This window comes from Uloborus diversus, chromosome 9 (genome assembly GCF_026930045.1).
Source record: "Uloborus diversus isolate 005 chromosome 9, Udiv.v.3.1, whole genome shotgun sequence".
Taxonomy (NCBI): Eukaryota; Metazoa; Arthropoda; class Arachnida; order Araneae; family Uloboridae; genus Uloborus; species Uloborus diversus.
The window spans coordinates 157,640,537-157,659,689 of NC_072739.1; the positions used below are offsets into that span (position 1 = coordinate 157,640,537).

A 19,153-nucleotide genomic window follows, 5' to 3' on the forward strand; every position below is an offset into this window, starting at 1 on the left:
ATTCAATGAAAATGATTTATCTAAAAATAAAATAAAGAAACAAATAAAAATTGATGCATGTGTAAACTGTATTTCACTCACTGTCTCAAAAGCATAGCCTTCTTTACATAAGTGCATCCTGCTATTTGTGCCTCAGATCCAGACTAACGTAAGTCACATAATCACTACTTTACAGGAGAGAGGGAAAACGTTTGAGTGATGCACATGAAGTATGGGATCTGTGCTCTTTTAACCCTGGTAAAAATTTCAAACGGAGCTTTTTCTTTTCAGAATTACGTTCATATGGCTCGATGCGGAATAGGATTCTACTTACAATGCACTAATAAACGGAAAATCACAATTTTTGGACTTACGGTAATTTTATTCTGAGGTACAGATGTAACGAAAACGCTTAAATCTCCTCATAGTTATCAATGAGGTCGTTTCCAAAAATTTAAAAGTATTTTTTTCTGAAAGAGCATGCTTAAAAACATAGGATCTGATTTTTTTTTAAAGAATTTGTTTAAGTTTAATATTTTTAAAAAATTACTTAAATCGGCATGCTTTCATTGTTTATATTTCTGCCGATGACATCACAAATGATGAAATGCCATTCACAGAACAAAGTATTTAATTCGCATCTTTACTCACGTGTACTGGAAACGATATGGTTGATAGCAAGCATAGAGCGCAATTTTAATTCGCTTCTTGATTATCATAACGTGGAAACGCGGTACAAAATGCGCCAAAGAGCATCATTTGTGACGTCATAAAGACCACGCCCTGTTTGCAAAATCGGACATTTCAAAAAATTAATTCAAAAATAACTGTTGGGAAAAGGAAAGTATTTTCTGGGTCCATGTAATTTTTATTTATTTATTTATTCTTTTTTTTTTTTGTTTATTCTATTCATTTCAGTGACAAAAAGTACTACTTTTGACAGAAGGAAGCAACCCCATTCCATAAAGAACTACTTTTATAAGGATTGAGGCAGGGAAAGAAGAGATGCTCACCAGTTCTTTTATTTCATTTGGAACTGCTACGTCAGCGTTGGCGTTAACGTAATGGCGTAAACGTTTTGCGTTAACGCAAAAATGTACTAATCGGTATCTTAAATTGAAATTGTAGGTAAAAGTCTTATCGTTTGCAGATTCTTTTAGGGCGCTTGCATTTTTAATTGCTTAGAGAGTTATTGAAATTGACTAAAGAAAATGCACAATACTATCTAAACGAAAAACTCACTATATTAACAAAATATTTACAACTAAGAATAACAAATTTACAAATCGGACTCCATAAAAGATCATTCTTCCGTGTTCCATCAATTCTATTTATTTTATTTCTCACTGACGTTGATCGTCTGCAACGATCAACGCCCGCTGTTGCTAGGATATCCACCAGTCACATGGTTTGGTTTATGAACAGCAAAAGGGTTGCCATAGCTCGGTCTATTCTTATCATTAGTCTATGAAATCAGCAGAACCGAGGCCCGACTATAAGATTTTTGAGGACACTGGGTACGAAATTTATTTGGTGCTCCTCCCCTCCCTCCCCTGAGCGTATTTTATATAGATAAGCAATAAAATATCTGGCAACTTTCGTATTAACATATCTGTATTAAATTTGGTGGTATTCTATACTGCAAAATATATGCATTATAAAAAATATAAGTGACATAGTATTACGATAATTAAACATGATAATATTAGATGTCAGTAGTGTAAAAAGGCCGGTTTCGCTGCAGCAGGCGCAGCTGCGCAGCCGGCTGCGCCTGTGACCTCGCCTGGTTGCGCCTGCCGATCCCCCTCCCGACCTTGGGGTTGACCTTGGGGTTGCGCCTGAATCTTGAAGAAGATGACCACCGCGTTTTCGCCCTTCCTCGTTTTCGCTCGCGAAAGGTTACGAATAGTTTTCGCGCGTTTTTGAATATTTTCCCGCGTTTTCGGACTTAGAATATTTTGAACTTGTTGTCATGACAACCAGAGTTTTTAGTTTTCGGTTGGCAACACCTGTTGCTATGCTTTAACTTATGCGGTGTTTAACGTTCATGGCGCCATCTATTGAGAGGTTTATTTTTATTTTTTTATTTCTTCGAATTTAATTATTTTTATTTTTACAGAGTGTTGAAGTTGGGAATCGAACACCCAAACTTTGAGTTAGCAAAAACGTATGCTAACCACTATGCTATATTTTTCATTACTCTTTCAGTCTTAATGTGAATCTGTACCATGACAACGAATATTACAATTAAATTAATTTTAAAACCATCAGTTAATTTACTCTTTAGTACTAATCATGGCATATCATTAACTGAATTTCAGCTCATAATTGAAACTATCATCATTATTATTATTATTTTTCATAATAACAAAGTTTTCACTTAAGTAAAGATTTATTTAAATACAACCCATTCGAGATTTTAGATTTATTTCAATGCTTTGTGGACTTGAAATATATTTTAAACTTTGATTTTCTTTTTCATGCATTTCAAACTTTATCCTTTTTATTTTTTCTAACTTGTTAAATTTTCTTAACTAATTTCTTTTTTCTTTGTCAAATTTACAAATAATTTTTCTAACTTGTAAAAATTTCGAAGAAATAATTTTCTTAACTAATTTTTTTTTTTTTTTTTGACTTTCATACAACAAAATATTTTTTCTTATTTGTTAAATTTTCTAAGAAATAATTAACTTAAATATTCTTTCATACATTTTGAACTTTAACGTTTTTTCCTGTCATTTAGCACTTTGATTTTTTTTTCACTATTTTAGCGTTTTTCAATTATTTTCAGTCTTTAACTATTTTCTTAGCTTTTTAGTCTTTAACTAATTTCAAGCATTTCAGACTTAGATTATTTTTTCGTGATTTCGATTTTTTTAGTATATTTTAGAGTTTGATCATTTTCTCGCTTGTTTTTACTTTATCGTTTTTTTTTTTTTTTTCCCGATATTTTTAAACTTAGAAATTTTTCACAAGTAGTGACAGGAATCGAACCTTCAAATTTTTCAAAACGTTATCATGTCTTCAATTTTTGCAATCATGTCAAACTTGCAATCAATTTACTCGTAGTAGTAATTAACACTTATCATTAACAAATTTTCTCAGATTTTAAAAAATCAACTTAATTAATTTTTTCCAGTAAGCAAATTGCGCACTCAAGTTACATTCCAACACTGCATATATGTTTCAAGAGTTTCATTGAATTTATCACATTCCATTTAATTAACTCTAATAATTACTTTTTCATTAATACTTAACTTAATCATTTTATCATACATTTATTCCAGTTACAAAATTATGCTTAAAAGTTATTTATTTTTCTTAGCACAAGAGATTATAACATGTTCCTACTAAAATGCTTTTCACTCTAGTTTGAGTTTACTAAAATAGCAACTCATTTACGATTTAGATTCATTTAATCGTCTTTGATTCTTTTTTCATTGTTAATATTTTAAATTATCACATACGTTATTATTTTTATACATTTATCCATTTAATTTTCGAAAATCTACAATCAATTTACTTTTCGTATTAATTAACACTTATCACTATCAAATATTTTCATGAATTTTAAAAAATTATCTTCTTAAATAATTTTTTACTGTAACCAAATTTCCCACTCAAGTTATATTTTATCACTACATATGCTTTTCATGAGTTTCACTTAATTTATCGCATTTCATTTAATTAACTCTAATAATTATTTTTTATCATCGATATTTAAGTTAATCATATTTTCCTTTCTTTATTTTTTTTTTCATGCAAACACTCTTGATGGAATAAAACAAAATTTTCAACTTTCATGAATTAAATCCCCTCTGAATATTTTATTTTACTTTACCATACTTTACTATTTTACTTACTGCGTTTTACTATTTATCATTCATTACAGCTTTTCCAAAATATTACTTTACAACCAACCAATTTCATTAACAGAATTTTCATTACAATTTATAAATTTCACTTTTATTTAATTATTTTTACCTACGGTAAAATAAAACACATAACACAAAAATGTTAAACATCAATGAAGTACCCAAGAAATGTTAAAATTATAAGTCGAGTATCAAAACTTCATGTCAGCAAATTTTAAAAATAGACTTACCGAAAAATAACTTCTACTGAAATTCATTTTTAAACTTAGAAATTTTTCACAATTAGTAACAGGAATCGAACCCACAAATTTTTCGAAACATTATCAGGTCTACAATTTTCATCCAACTAATTTATTTTAAAAACTTGCAATCAATTTACTCTTAGTAGTAATTAACACTTATCATTAATAAACTTTCACGATTTTAAAAAAATCAACTTATTTAATTTTTTTCCAGTAAGCAAATTTCGCACTCAAGTTACATTTCATCACTTTATATGCTTTTCAAGAGTTTCACTTAATTTATCACATTTTATTTAATCAACTCTATTAATTATTTTTTTGATTAGTATTTAACTTAGTCATTTTATCGCATAGTGTTTTACTTTATTATTTTTTTTTTTTTTTCATACAAGCACTCTTGTTAGAATAAAACAAAATTTTCAACCTTCATGAATTAGAATCACTTTGGCTATTTCATTTTCCCAATAATATTTTACTTTAACAACTAATTTCTTTAACAAAATCGATATCATTTATTTTAGTCTTTATCCTTTTCGAACGATACATTCAAATGGACAGCTATACGTTAAATTAAGAAACTTAATCTAAATGTTGACAAATTAAGTTATAGCTAAATACTGACTAAAATTAAGTACAAAAGACTAACCTTTTTGGGGTGAAATCCCTCAAGTACCAGCTATCGCGAAGTTATTTAAAAACAGTGAATGAAATTGTAATAAGTGGATTGTTAATTATAACTCAATCTCACAAAATTACAATTACATGCATGTTTTATTTGAAATCGCTGCATACGGCTGGCTGCCCATCGTCGATCTGCAGAACGCATGCCGTGATATCGCAAATCAACTCGGTTGTTGAAAGAAACTACCGTAATCCCACAGCACTTCGGATCGTCCACACACACACATCGAGGCGAATTGAGAAAATGACTTTATCAATATTGCTATCTACCCCTTTACCGATAACAGATAACAAACCCCACGTGCTAGTATTATTCACCACCTGGCCTACGTCTTTCAAGTGATGTCACTGTTTCTGACCAATTAAAATTAGTTCACGTTTCTCAAATATCAAGCACATAGATCGGCAATAGCCTGATGTCAGGTTTTCCAAACAAAATTTTAGATTTTAATTCGTAGTTTCGAATTAATTTCTTTTTCATTTCAAACTTATAAAAAAAATTTCCAGCTTGTAAGAATATTTCTTTCAAAAACAGATTTTTGATTCAAAACAGTATTTTTCAAACTTGTAATATTTTTCTACTTAGGAAATGAAATCAAAAATTTTTGTTTTCTTTAATCATATAAAATGTTTTTAAGAAATAATTTCTCAAACTTGTAATATTTTTCCACTAATTAAAAAAAAAATCAATTTTTTTTTTTCAATCATATAAAAATAAATTTTTAATCTTACAACAGTAAATTTTTCCGCAAAAATATTTTTTTCAAATCAAAATAATAATAATATTTTTGTAACATATTGTTTTTTTTCCTTTCAATCTTTTTTTTTTTTTTCAAAAATTTTCAAACTTACAAAATAAAATTTTTTCAACTGAATCTTCAAACGAAATGCTTTAATTAAATTTAAAACTCAATATCACTTTACTCTTAGTATTAATAACCAATAGCACTTAACCATTTACTCTTTGCACTCTAAGTATTAATTAACACACACGCATTAGAAATAATAATAATAATGTTTAAGATACTTACAAATCATCTACTCAAGCTTTCAAATATCCATCTAGCATGTTATTGTTCATTCGTGTGAGGGAACTTGTAATAAAACTTTACTTATCAACCGAAATTATAAGCGAAAATATCGCATTTTTTAGCACTTAATATAATCCTACAATTAACAAATTGGTTTTAACTTTGAATTTAAGAAAAATAAAAACTATTACACACTTAGTAACATATCTATCGATGTATATTATTTCATGACAAATCACAAATAGGTGAGGATCTTTTATCGATCATGTGACCAACTAAGTTAAGAAAGAGCGTTCTTATCTCATATGAGAATTTATAAGTCTTTAATATTTCTCTTTAATGTAAGTGAATTGATACGTACGAGTTTGTGTATGTGAATATAACTGTGTATTGTTTTCAAACCATTGTCATGTTTAAGCTTTACGGTTCTAATTTTGACTTTCCACTTAGCATTATTTGAAGTCCTTCGCATGCATTAAACTATAGAAATATTACAAAAATTATATTTTCATTCAGTCTTAATTACAAAACCATACAATAAGATGAAGACAACACCGATAGTATAAAGATTACTTACAATAAAGTGCATATAAAAAATATATGTAAGAGTGATTTCAAAGTATAATCCATCAACCATATTCAACAACTCAATCAAAACACAAGTCTCTTTTAAAATGATAAACACAATTTATTCACACACACAGTAAAAGACAATTAAAAAAACTTTCATCTTTAAGTAAAACTCTTCAAAACTTTCAAGCGTATTTTTAACATCGATTGCATCAAATAAATCAGACACATGACATTTTAAACATGGACTATCAACATTCAAAGTAACGAAGTCACGAGTCAAGTTTTCCCAATTAACATTAAAAAGAGCCCGTTCGAAAAAAGTGTCGAACTTTCGACCCCTTGTTAATGATTCACATTCATGCACTCTCATGTAAAAAATGAATCCATTTTTACAATCCACACATTCTTTTTTAGAAAGGTAGTTTATGTTGCATATGAGCTCATCAAATAGTCACTTACGTAGAGAATCAGCCAGTTTACGAACTTCTTGTGATGTATATGTGCTGATTTTATCACATCGACAATCACAGGGATATTTTTTCTCAATTTCCGAAAGGATGTACTCTTTTAGAGTATAAGTCATAAGTTTGTCTTTGACACTACGTGAGATACAAGGGGACGCGTAGCACAATTTGTCAATCTGGCTTTCCAAAAGTAGAACTCTATCAGGCATCAACTGGAACACTTCTCGTTTCAGTTTGAACAATCTTTGCACACTAACACAGATGTTACCATTCGCACTCGACTCTCCTTTTTTATAACAAAAGCGAAATCACGGTCTTCGATTAATTTTTGATTTACATTTTTACGTAGGCTTGAAATAAGTGATCTCCACACATCTGGTTCTAAGGAAATACCATCCATAGTTGGTCGAAAAATACCATCTTTCCCACACGTATATCTTCTAATATGCACGCGTGTACGTTTCCGAAAAGTATTCACCTAAAGTGAAAATACAATCACCCAAGTGTATCATATCATCAGGCTGTGGAGAAGCCTCAATGTTCATTTTCATGTTCGTTGCATCCCATCTGTTCATCTTCAGGCTTCAAAGTTTCAGAATGATTTTCACCAGCGTTAGTCATTCTTAACTCTCATAGGATTAGGAGTCACAATACTAAAACAACTTCCTGTGAACTTAAAAAATAAATCAAACTAGGTTTTAACACTAGCTGGTGAAGAAAAATCCTAAGTACATAGAATAAAATTTCACGATCTCTTTCAAAGCTCAGAATCACCCTGAAAATGATTCTCCAAACATCCACTATAAACCAATGAATATTCACTTTAACCAATGAGAAGTGTACATAAATCTCTTGCTACTGACGTCATAGAATATCACATGAACTTTTGAGCAGAATTGAGTTGTTTTACACAGTATTCAGATTTTTAGAAAATGCCAACACTTTGACTTCCAAATTCATCCTGACCTACTACGAGTAATTTTAAGATGGTAGCAGGTTTTCACATCACATCGAATGCCGATGACGTTTTCGCATCTCACGCATGACATGATCAATCACGTGTAATTGATCATGTCAATTTGCATGAGATGCGAAACCGTCATCGGCATTCGATGTGATGTGAAAACCTGCTACCATCTTAAAATTACTCGTAGTAGGTCAGGATGAATTTGGAAGTCAAAGTGTTGGCATTTTCTAAAAATCTGAATACTGTGTAAAACAACTCAATTCTGCTCAAAAGTTCATGTGATATTCTATGACGTCAGTAGCAAGATATTTATGTACACTTCTCATTGGTTAAAGTGAATATTCATTGGTTTATAGTGGATGTTTGGAGAATCATTTTCAGGGTGATTCTGAGCTTTGAAAGAGATCGTGAAATTTTATTCTATGTACTTAGGATTTTTCTTCACCAGCTAGTGTTAAAACCTAGTTTGATTTATTTTTTAAGTTCACAGGAAGTTGTTTTAGTATTGTGACTCCTAATCCTATGAGAGTTAAGAATGACTAACGCTGGTGAAAATCATTCTGAAACTTTGAAGCCTGAAGATGAACAGATGGGATGCAACGAACATGAAAATGAACATTGAGGCTTCTCCACAGCCTGATGATATGATACACTTGGGTGATTGTATTTTCACTTTAGGTGAATACTTTTCGGAAACGTACACGCGTGCATATTAGAAGATATACGTGTGGGAAAGATGGTATTTTTCGACCAACTATGGATGGTATTTCCTTAGAACCAGATGTGTGGAGATCACTTATTTCAAGCCTACGTAAAAATGTAAATCAAAAATTAATCGAAGACCGTGATTTCGCTTTTGTTATAAAAAAGGAGAGTCGAGTGCGAATGGTAACATCTGTGTTAGTGTGCAAAGATTGTTCAAACTGAAACGAGAAGTGTTCCAGTTGATGCCTGATAGAGTTCTACTTTTGGAAAGCCAGATTGACAAATTGTGCTACGCGTCCCCTTGTATCTCACGTAGTGTCAAAGACAAACTTATGACTTATACTCTAAAAGAGTACATCCTTTCGGAAATTGAGAAAAAATATCCCTGTGATTGTCGATGTGATAAAATCAGCACATATACATCACAAGAAGTTCGTAAACTGGCTGATTCTCTACGTAAGTGACTATTTGATGAGCTCATATGCAACATAAACTACCTTTCTAAAAAAGAATGTGTGGATTGTAAAAATGGATTCATTTTTTACATGAGAGTGCATGAATGTGAATCATTAACAAGGGGTCGAAAGTTCGACACTTTTTTCGAACGGGCTCTTTTTAATGTTAATTGGGAAAACTTGACTCGTGACTTCGTTACTTTGAATGTTGATAGTCCATGTTTAAAATGTCATGTGTCTGATTTATTTGATGCAATCGATGTTAAAAATACGCTTGAAAGTTTTGAAGAGTTTTACTTAAAGATGAAAGTTTTTTTAATTGTCTTTTACTGTGTGTGTGAATAAATTGTGTTTATCATTTTAAAAGAGACTTGTGTTTTGATTGAGTTGTTGAATATGGTTGATGGATTATACTTTGAAATCACTCTTACATATATTTTTTATATGCACTTTATTGTAAGTAATCTTTATACTATCGGTGTTGTCTTCATCTTATTGTATGGTTTTGTAATTAAGACTGAATGAAAATATAATTTTTGTAATATTTCTATAGTTTAATGCATGCGAAGGACTTCAAATAATGCTAAGTGGAAAGTCAAAATTAGAACCGTAAAGCTTAAACATGACAATGGTTTGAAAACAATACACAGTTATATTCACATACACAAACTCGTACGTATCAATACACTTACATTAAAGAGAAATATTAAAGACTTATAAATTCTCATATGAGATAAGAACGCTCTTTCTTAACTTAGTTGGTCACATGATCGATAAAAGATCCTCACCTATTTGTGATTTGTCATGAAATAATATACATCGATAGATATGTTACTAAGTGTGTAATAGTTTTTATTTTTCTTAAATTCAAAGTTAAAACCAATTTGTTAATTGTAGGATTATATTAAGTGCTAAAAAATGCGATATTTTCGCTTATAATTTCGGTTGATAAGTAAAGTTTTATTACAAGTTCCCTCACACGAATGAACAATAACATGCTAGATGGATATTTGAAAGCTTGAGTAGATGATTTGTAAGTATCTTAAACATTATTATTATTATTTCTAATGCGTGTGTGTTAATTAATACTTAGAGTGCAAAGAGTAAATGGTTAAGTGCTATTGGTTATTAATACTAAGAGTAAAGTGATATTGAGTTTTAAATTTAATTAAAGCATTTCGTTTGAAGATTCAGTTGAAAAAATTTTATTTTGTAAGTTTGAAAATTTTTGAAAAAAAAAAAAAGATTGAAAGGAAAAAAAACAATATGTTACAAAAATATTATTATTATTTTGATTTGAAAAAAATATTTTTGCGGAAAAATTTACTGTTGTAAGATTAAAAATTTATTTTTATATGATTGAAAAAAAAAAAATTGATTTTTTTTTTAATTAGTGGAAAAATATTACAAGTTTGAGAAATTATTTCTTAAAAACATTTTATATGATTAAAGAAAACAAAAATTTTTGATTTCATTTCCTAAGTAGAAAAATATTACAAGTTTGAAAAATACTGTTTTGAATCAAAAATCTGTTTTTGAAAGAAATATTCTTACAAGCTGGAAATTTTTTTTATAAGTTTGAAATGAAAAAGAAATTAATTCGAAACTACGAATTAAAATCTAAAATTTTGTTTGGAAAACCTGACATCAGGCTATTGCCGATCTATGTGCTTGATATTTGAGAAACGTGAACTAATTTTAATTGGTCAGAAACAGTGACATCACTTGAAAGACGTAGGCCAGGTGGTGAATAATACTAGCACGTGGGGTTTGTTATCTGTTATCGGTAAAGGGGTAGATAGCAATATTGATAAAGTCATTTTCTCAATTCGCCTCGATGTGTGTGTGTGGACGATCCGAAGTGCTGTGGGATTACGGTAGTTTCTTTCAACAACCGAGTTGATTTGCGATATCACGGCATGCGTTCTGCAGATCGACGATGGGCAGCCAGCCGTATGCAGCGATTTCAAATAAAACATGCATGTAATTGTAATTTTGTGAGATTGAGTTATAATTAACAATCCACTTATTACAATTTCATTCACTGTTTTTAAATAACTTCGCGATAGCTGGTACTTGAGGGATTTCACCCCAAAAAGGTTAGTCTTTTGTACTTAATTTTAGGCAGTATTTAGCTATAACTTAATTTGTCAACATTTAGATTAAGTTTCTTAATTTAACGTATAGCTGTCCATTTGAATGTATCGTTCGAAAAGGATAAAGACTAAAATAAATGATATCGATTTTGTTAAAGAAATTAGTTGTTAAAGTAAAATATTATTGGGAAAATGAAATAGCCAAAGTGATTCTAATTCATGAAGGTTGAAAATTTTGTTTTATTCTAACAAGAGTGCTTGTATGAAAAAAAAAAATAATAAAGTAAAACACTATGCGATAAAATGACTAAGTTAAATACTAATCAAAAAAATAATTAATAGAGTTGATTAAATAAAATGTGATAAATTAAGTGAAACTCTTGAAAAGCATATAAAGTGATGAAATGTAACTTGAGTGCGAAATTTGCTTACTGGAAAAAAATTAAATAAGTTGATTTTTTTAAAATCGTGAAAGTTTATTTATGATAAGTGTTAATTACTACTAAGAGTAAATTGATTGCAAGTTTTTAAAATAAATTAGTTGGATGAAAATTGTAGACCTGATAATGTTTCGAAAAATTTGTGGGTTCGATTCCTGTTACTAATTGTGAAAAATTTCTAAGTTTAAAAATGAATTTCAGTAGAAGTTATTTTTCGGTAAGTCTATTTTTAAAATTTGCTGACATGAAGTTTTGATACTCGACTTATAATTTTAACATTTCTTGGGTACTTCATTGATGTTTAACATTTTTGTGTTATGTGTTTTATTTTACCGTAGGTAAAAATAATTAAATAAAAGTGAAATTTATAAATTGTAATGAAAATTCTGTTAATGAAATTGGTTTGTTGTAAAGTAATATTTTGGAAAAGCTGTAATGAATGATAAATAGTAAAACGCAGTAAGTAAAATAGTAAAGTATGGTAAAGTAAAATAAAATATTCAGAGGGGATTTAATTCATGAAAGTTGAAAATTTTGTTTTATTCCATCAAGAGTGTTTGCATGAAAAAAAAAAATAAAGAAAGGAAAATATGATTAACTTAAATATCGATGATAAAAAATAATTATTAGAGTTAATTAAATGAAATGCGATAAATTAAGTGAAACTCATGAAAAGCATATGTAGTGATAAAATATAACTTGAGTGGGAAATTTGGTTACAGTAAAAAATTATTTAAGAAGATAATTTTTTAAAATTCATGAAAATATTTGATAGTGATAAGTGTTAATTAATACGAAAAGTAAATTGATTGTAGATTTTCGAAAATTAAATGGATAAATGTATAAAAATAATAACGTATGTGATAATTTAAAATATTAACAATGAAAAAAGAATCAAAGACGATTAAATGAATCTAAATCGTAAATGAGTTGCTATTTTAGTAAACTCAAACTAGAGTGAAAAGCATTTTAGTAGGAACATGTTAAAATCTCTTGTGCTAAGAAAAATAAATAACTTTTAAGCATAATTTTGTAACTGGAATAAATGTATGATAAAATGATTAAGTTAAGTATTAATGAAAAAGTAATTATTAGAGTTAATTAAATGGAATGTGATAAATTCAATGAAACTCTTGAAACATATATGCAGTGTTGGAATGTAACTTGAGTGCGCAATTTTCTTACTGGAAAAAATTAATTAAGTTGATTTTTTAAAATCTGAGAAAATTTGTTAATGATAAGTGTTAATTACTACTACGAGTAAATTGATTGCAAGTTTGACATGATTGCAAAAATTGAAGACATGATAACGTTTTGAAAAATTTGAAGGTTCGATTCCTATCACTACTTGTGAAAAATTTCTAAGTTTAAAAATATCGGGAAAAAAAAAAAAAAAACGATAAAGTAAAAACAAGCGAGAAAATGATCAAACTCTAAAATATACTAAAAAAATCGAAATCACGAAAAAATAATCTAAGTCTGAAATGCTTGAAATTAGTTAAAGACTAAAAAGCTAAGAAAATAGTTAAAGACTGAAAATAATTGAAAAACGCTAAAATAGTGAAAAAAAAATCAAAGTGCTAAATGACAGGAAAAAACGTTAAAGTTCAAAATGTATGAAAGAATATTTAAGTTAATTATTTCTTAGAAAATTTAACAAATAAGAAAAAATATTTTGTTGTATGAAAGTCAAAAAAAAAAAAAAAAAAAAAAATTAGTTAAGAAAATTATTTCTTCGAAATTTTTACAAGTTAGAAAAATTATTTGTAAATTTGACAAAGAAAAAAGAAATTAGTTAAGAAAATTTAACAAGTTAGAAAAAATAAAAAGGATAAAGTTTGAAATGCATGAAAAAGAAAATCAAAGTTTAAAATATATTTCAAGTCCACAAAGCATTGAAATAAATCTAAAATCTCGAATGGGTTGTATTTAAATAAATCTTTACTTTAGTGAAAACTTTGTTATTATGAAAAATAATAATAATAATGATGATAGTTTCAATTATGAGCTGAAATTCAGTTAATGATATGCCATGATTAGTACTAAAGAGTAAATTAACTGATGGTTTTAAAATTAATTTAATTGTAATATTCGTTGTCATGGTACAGATTCACATTAAGACTGAAAGAGTAATGAAAAATATAGCATAGTGGTTAGCATACGTTTTTGCTAACTCAAAGTTTGGGTGTTCGATTCCCAACTTCAACACTCTGTAAAAATAAAAATAATTAAATTCGTAGAAATAAAAAAATAAAAATAAACCTCTCAATAGATGGCGCCATGAACGTTAAACACCGCATAAGTTAAAGCATAGCAACAGGTGTTGCCAACCGAAAACTAAAAACTCTGGTTGTCATGACAACAAGTTCAAAATATTCTAAGTCCGAAAACGCGGGAAAATATTCAAAAACGCGCGAAAACTATTCGTAACCTTTCGCGAGCGAAAACGAGGAAGGGCGAAAACGCGGTGGTCATCTTCTTCAAGATTCAGGCGCAACCCCAAGGTCAACCCCAAGGTCGGGAGGGGGATCGGCAGGCGCAACCAGGCGAGGTCACAGGCGCAGCCGGCTGCGCAGCTGCGCCTGCTGCAGCGAAACCGGCCTTTTTACACTACTGATGTCGTCAAACTTTGGCAGTTACAGTAAGCCATTAATATCAAAATTATATGTGGTGTAACTTTTAATAGTGTTGGAAATATAGAACAAACTTGGAGTGGTTTTTTGGAATTTGCGAAAGAGATTAAATTGTTTAATGGATTTTTTTTTCGGGATTTAATATTTACATCTTGCTATAGTGCGATATGGAATGAGTCTAAAATCAAAACTTTACCTACAGATTTTGTGCCCCCCTAGTGTTGGTACCCTGGGCCCGTGGCCTATGTGCCCATGCCTTAATATGGCCCTGAACAGGACTCTTGGCGATACCGTTGTCTTCTTAAGGCTGGGATGATCGAAAACAGCGCCAATCAGATAGGCGAAATCGTCAATCCAACAAGTAATTCATGAAAACGGCAAACTCTGGCGACAATCACGCTTTGTTTACTTCTGCTATCACTTCCGTCTGAATGCAGCACAGCATGATTTTTAGCATTTAAGATGATTAACATTTTTCATTAAAAAAATAAACATTCAAGTGTAATACTTTTCAAATTCCTTTAGTTCTCAATGATGCTAAACTTTTTTTAAAAATTCAAAGCGTGAGAATACGCTCGACTCAATTTCTGAGGGATGTTTCCACTAGTCCCATGAAATATGGTTCTTCAGGCGTTTAAAATATCTTTGCATATGTATCTCACCCCGGTAAGGAAAGTGACACAATTCAAAGGGAAAAAAAAAAAAAAAAACGCAGCATTGGGGGAAAATCAAGGTTTTAGACAACAGTATCAAGCGATTTAGTTCAAACATTACAATACGTGTAAAAAATTTGTAATTTGATGTTTGCTGGTTAGTGTTTGTTGTCTATATTTATAATGCATGCTTGAAGTTCCAAAATATTCCTTCTAAATTATGAAATTTTAATGATGTGTCGCAATCGATTATATACATGTAGTTTTTAGCCCCCACTCTCCAGTTATTTATCCTAACTTTGTGCGAGTTTTGTGGCGAGAAAGAGCATGAAATTTAGCAGTGGCGACGCTACGAAGGACAGGAGGGGAGGGGGGGGGGGTGCACACCACTGGGTGTCACCCGTCTGAGGAGTGACATTCAAAGTGGAATTTTATGTTTTTGAAAAATTTGAAGCTAAAATGCATTTTCAAGGCTACAAATATAAAAATTGTCTGGGGGGGGGGGAACCCCGGATACCCTTCCTCCCATCCCACATCATGGTGTGAATACTATACTCAGGATTGGGTTCATATTATCAATACCTAAACCAAATAGTAACTTTCTCGTATACCAAAAAACTAAACCCCATTTCCTTTCCCTGTGTTTGGGACACGTTTGAAATAGATAAATTGTCATCCATTTCATACACCCCTTACTTTTTTGACCTCTCGAAGGCCTGCAGATTTGCGTCTAAGGCAAGTTACATAAAAAGCTTTCATAATTTTTATTTGTCTTTTGTGCATTATCCCACCTAAAACTTCGTTATTACACATATGTAGTTGTTTCTGAAATTTGTATGAATTTCATGTTTTCATGTTTACATAGATTATTAAAACCTTCTTTTTTTAATGTTTGTACGGGGGGGGGGGGGGCGACACCACACATTACTGCCCCAGGTGTCCCCCATGCTCACTACGCCACTGAATTTAGATTTTAAATCAATAGCTAGTACGCTTTTCCCGCTCTTTGAGTTGTGTCACTTTCCTCGCCGGTATGCGATAGGCTATTTTTAGAAATTACGAAAACGAGAGATAGAGACAGAGATAGATAGATAGATGGATAGAGAGTTAGATAGAGATATAGATAGAAATAGATAGAGATAGACAGATAGATAGATAGATAGAGAGAGAGAGAAAATTTTCTTTTTTGCACCGAATTAATACTCTCATTTCCAAAAACTTCACACAATGGTGTGTTAGTAAAATTATATTAAGATTAAAACTCCTCCCAGAGACCTTGGTTTTATTATCACTGCCAATCCCAATCCAATAATTTATTTTCATGTAAGAATTTTTTGGATCAATTCACCCCCCCCCCCCCCAAGAAGTTCACTTCTGAATGCTCTAGTGGTGTCTCTACCTGCAAAGACAACATCTCGCTTTTATAAATGAGATTTTAAGAGATGAATATAGTTGTGCCACTTTCGCATTGATGCCACGTTCCTTTGAAACACTCAACAGATGAAAAATACCATCCTCAAACTATGAATGAGCTCGGCTCACAAGTGAACGTTTTTTTCCCATTCCGATAATTGTTATCGATGCGATGGTCGATCAAAAGTAAAGAAACAAATCTACATCCATTCTCAACGCTTCAGAAAATCGAATTCTTTACTCGGTAGTGAAAGCGTGATTCGAAAGCTAATAGATTTCGAACGTTGCGCCTGCTCGAGAGAAGACAGCAACCCTTCGTTTGTCATCGGAAAACTTTCCCTTTCAGAACCAGCCAGACCTTCACAAGGTCCTCCGCGCACCGCTGCCTCGCGCACTGGCCACGCCCCCCGGCAAACGACAGACAGCGAAAGTGCGGCCGCGTCACGTGACCGGGTGGCCATCCCATCGCTTGACCTCCAGCGATTGGGACCCCTTCCAGCCCCGAGTTTCGAAGAGCTGCTGTTGTGTTTTCCCGCTCTTCACTTTCACCCGTTCTCCCTTCGAGAGGAAGTCACTTGGTCACTCGGTCTTTAGAAGATTTGAGGAAAAGTAGCTTTTTTTTTGGACGCAGTGCTCCTGCGCCACTGACATTGCGAGTGGCGTTTTCAGTGGCGTTATATGAAAAAATGAAGATGCTGATAATCATCGGAATATTTATAGTTGGAATAGTTTATCATGTCGGTGAGTACTCTAGGTCATTTATTTATTTTATTGTCTTCATAGATTTAACATTGCGTTGTTGGTCTCTGTGTTTTGTTTTTCAATTTTCAAGTCCATGTTAGTAGAAAAATAGGAAGAACAGTATTTGTGTTTAATAATTCATTGGCAAAATTTCATGCCTCGACATTATGACAATAAATAATACATAACTTATGTAAAACTAGTGGTACCGCACGGCTTTGCTCGTAGTAGAAACTATATTTACAAATAATTTATAGTGCATTTCTCGCCAATTCACTTTTCCATGTTACGGTTCCACGTTATGGTAACTTGGTAATTTACTCGTCCATCTTATGATAATTTTGCTTGAGAAAATGTTCTTAAAATTGGAATAGAAAAAGAACAAAATCGAATTTTCGAAAAATCGCTTCGAGGTGCACACCCCCATGCTACAAACTAACTTTGCCAAATTTCATGAGAATCGATCGTACGGTCTAGGCGCTATGCGCGTCACAGAGATCCAGACAGCCGGACAGAGAGACTTTGAGCTGTATTATGAGTAAAGATAATATTTTGTGTAGTTTATTAATCATAGAGAGCTTTAGTATGTTATGATGAAACAATCATTTTAATTTTCTACCTACAAAGCTAATTTTAATGGCCTTGCTTCTACACTCCTTTTGCAATTCATTAAAAGTTTTACATTTTATTAGACGGAACTCAAATTTTTTTATTAATGGATATAAGTGTAGAAGGCCTGAGATATTGCACGTTTTTTTTAAGGCGTGAAAGAACTCCTTGATATATTTTTGGGGGAATGAAAGTCATTTTGGAGGAGTAAAATATACGAAAACGGGGAGGACTATAAAAGTGATCAATTCCATGAAAAAGTTACATTCTAAAGATGAAGGTGGCTGGGAAAGAATAAAAGCGTGCTGTTTTGTTTTTTGACATCAAGAATTTTAGACATTTTGAATTTTAAAAAAGTAACAAAATATTAAATTGTAAAATTTTAAAATGTTATATTGCTTTGTACATTATGCTAAACTTTAACTTATACAAAGCGTAAAAAATAATTGATTAAGTTTTTGAGCAGAATTTCCGATTTTCAATGTGCGAAGCAATCTACTTTTAAAAGTGTTTAAAATTTTTCTGGTGAAGACTGTAGCGGTCCCGCATTTAACTCCGAAATTAAATTCTGGTTACGTACAAACTTTTGTGCGTGCCGATCACTACCGTTTGAGATAGAGTAAAAAATATGTACAGCAACGTTAAAAAGGCTGAAATTTGCAAAACACTGCATGCATGTGCTTTTATGGTTACATACAGTGCTGGCCAAATTATTAGACTAAGACTGTTTTAAAAGCAAATTCTTTATTGATTACATAACTATAGACACATTAACGAACAGTGAAATAATTATCTAATATTTAGTATGCATTCCCTTGTTCTTGATGAGCATTTTAAGTTTTTTTGGCATACTTTTCACAAGGTTTACACCATTTCTTAACTTTTTAAAAAAAGGAGGTAAAAATTGTTTATACTCACTATTATATATGCTCACATACACATACTAACTAATTACCTGAAACTAACTTTAAATATAACAGAACACACCAGAGCCGTGTCCAAGGGGAGGGTTTTAGGGGTTAAACCCCTCCCATTGGGGAAAAAATCTTTTGTCAAATGAAGAAAATTATTGACTTAAATTAACTTTAATGTGAAAGTCTGCGTTTAGCGTTTTTTCCCCCCTTTTTCTGTGAAGTTTTTCTGTAATTTAACTCAGTAATTCTGTAATTTTTTTTCTCTAATTCAACTTAGTTGGACTTAAACGCTTGCATTTCTTTCTTCTTTTTTAACTTAAAAAGTTTTACATAACATTCAAATGTTATGTAATTTACAATTGTTAAAACTTTACCGACTGAAATAATATTTTGAAAAAACTGTAGTGGTAGAACCGCTGAATGATCTACCAATACAAATCATTAATATTGCTTATTGTACGGAGGTAATGATAAATTTGGCATATGTTACAGCTATGAACATGTATTAGTAATTGTGTTTAGTAATGTAATTTGCATCTACAATAAGCTCGTTCTTGTTTAGTTTACGACGAATTAAGTATTATTTCAAAACATAAAATCTGATAAACAGTCTACATTATAAAAGAATTTGTGGAGAGTTTTTAATACTTGTTGCAATAAACCGCATAGTAAACAGATTTAA

General features: G+C 30.9%; 1 protein-coding gene across 1 annotated transcript in view; it reads left to right on the plus strand.

Moving 5' to 3' along the window:
• Positions 1-16,816: 16,816 nt before the first annotated feature.
• LOC129229495 (chondroitin proteoglycan-2-like) overlaps positions 16,817-19,153 on the plus strand; it is a 122,358-nt gene continuing 120,021 nt past the window's right edge. The window contains exon 1 of the mRNA XM_054863812.1: positions 16,817-16,948. Coding sequence (XP_054719787.1) covers positions 16,894-16,948 — 55 coding nt within the window. The 5' untranslated portion in view covers positions 16,817-16,893. The remainder of the gene's footprint in view (positions 16,949-19,153) is intronic.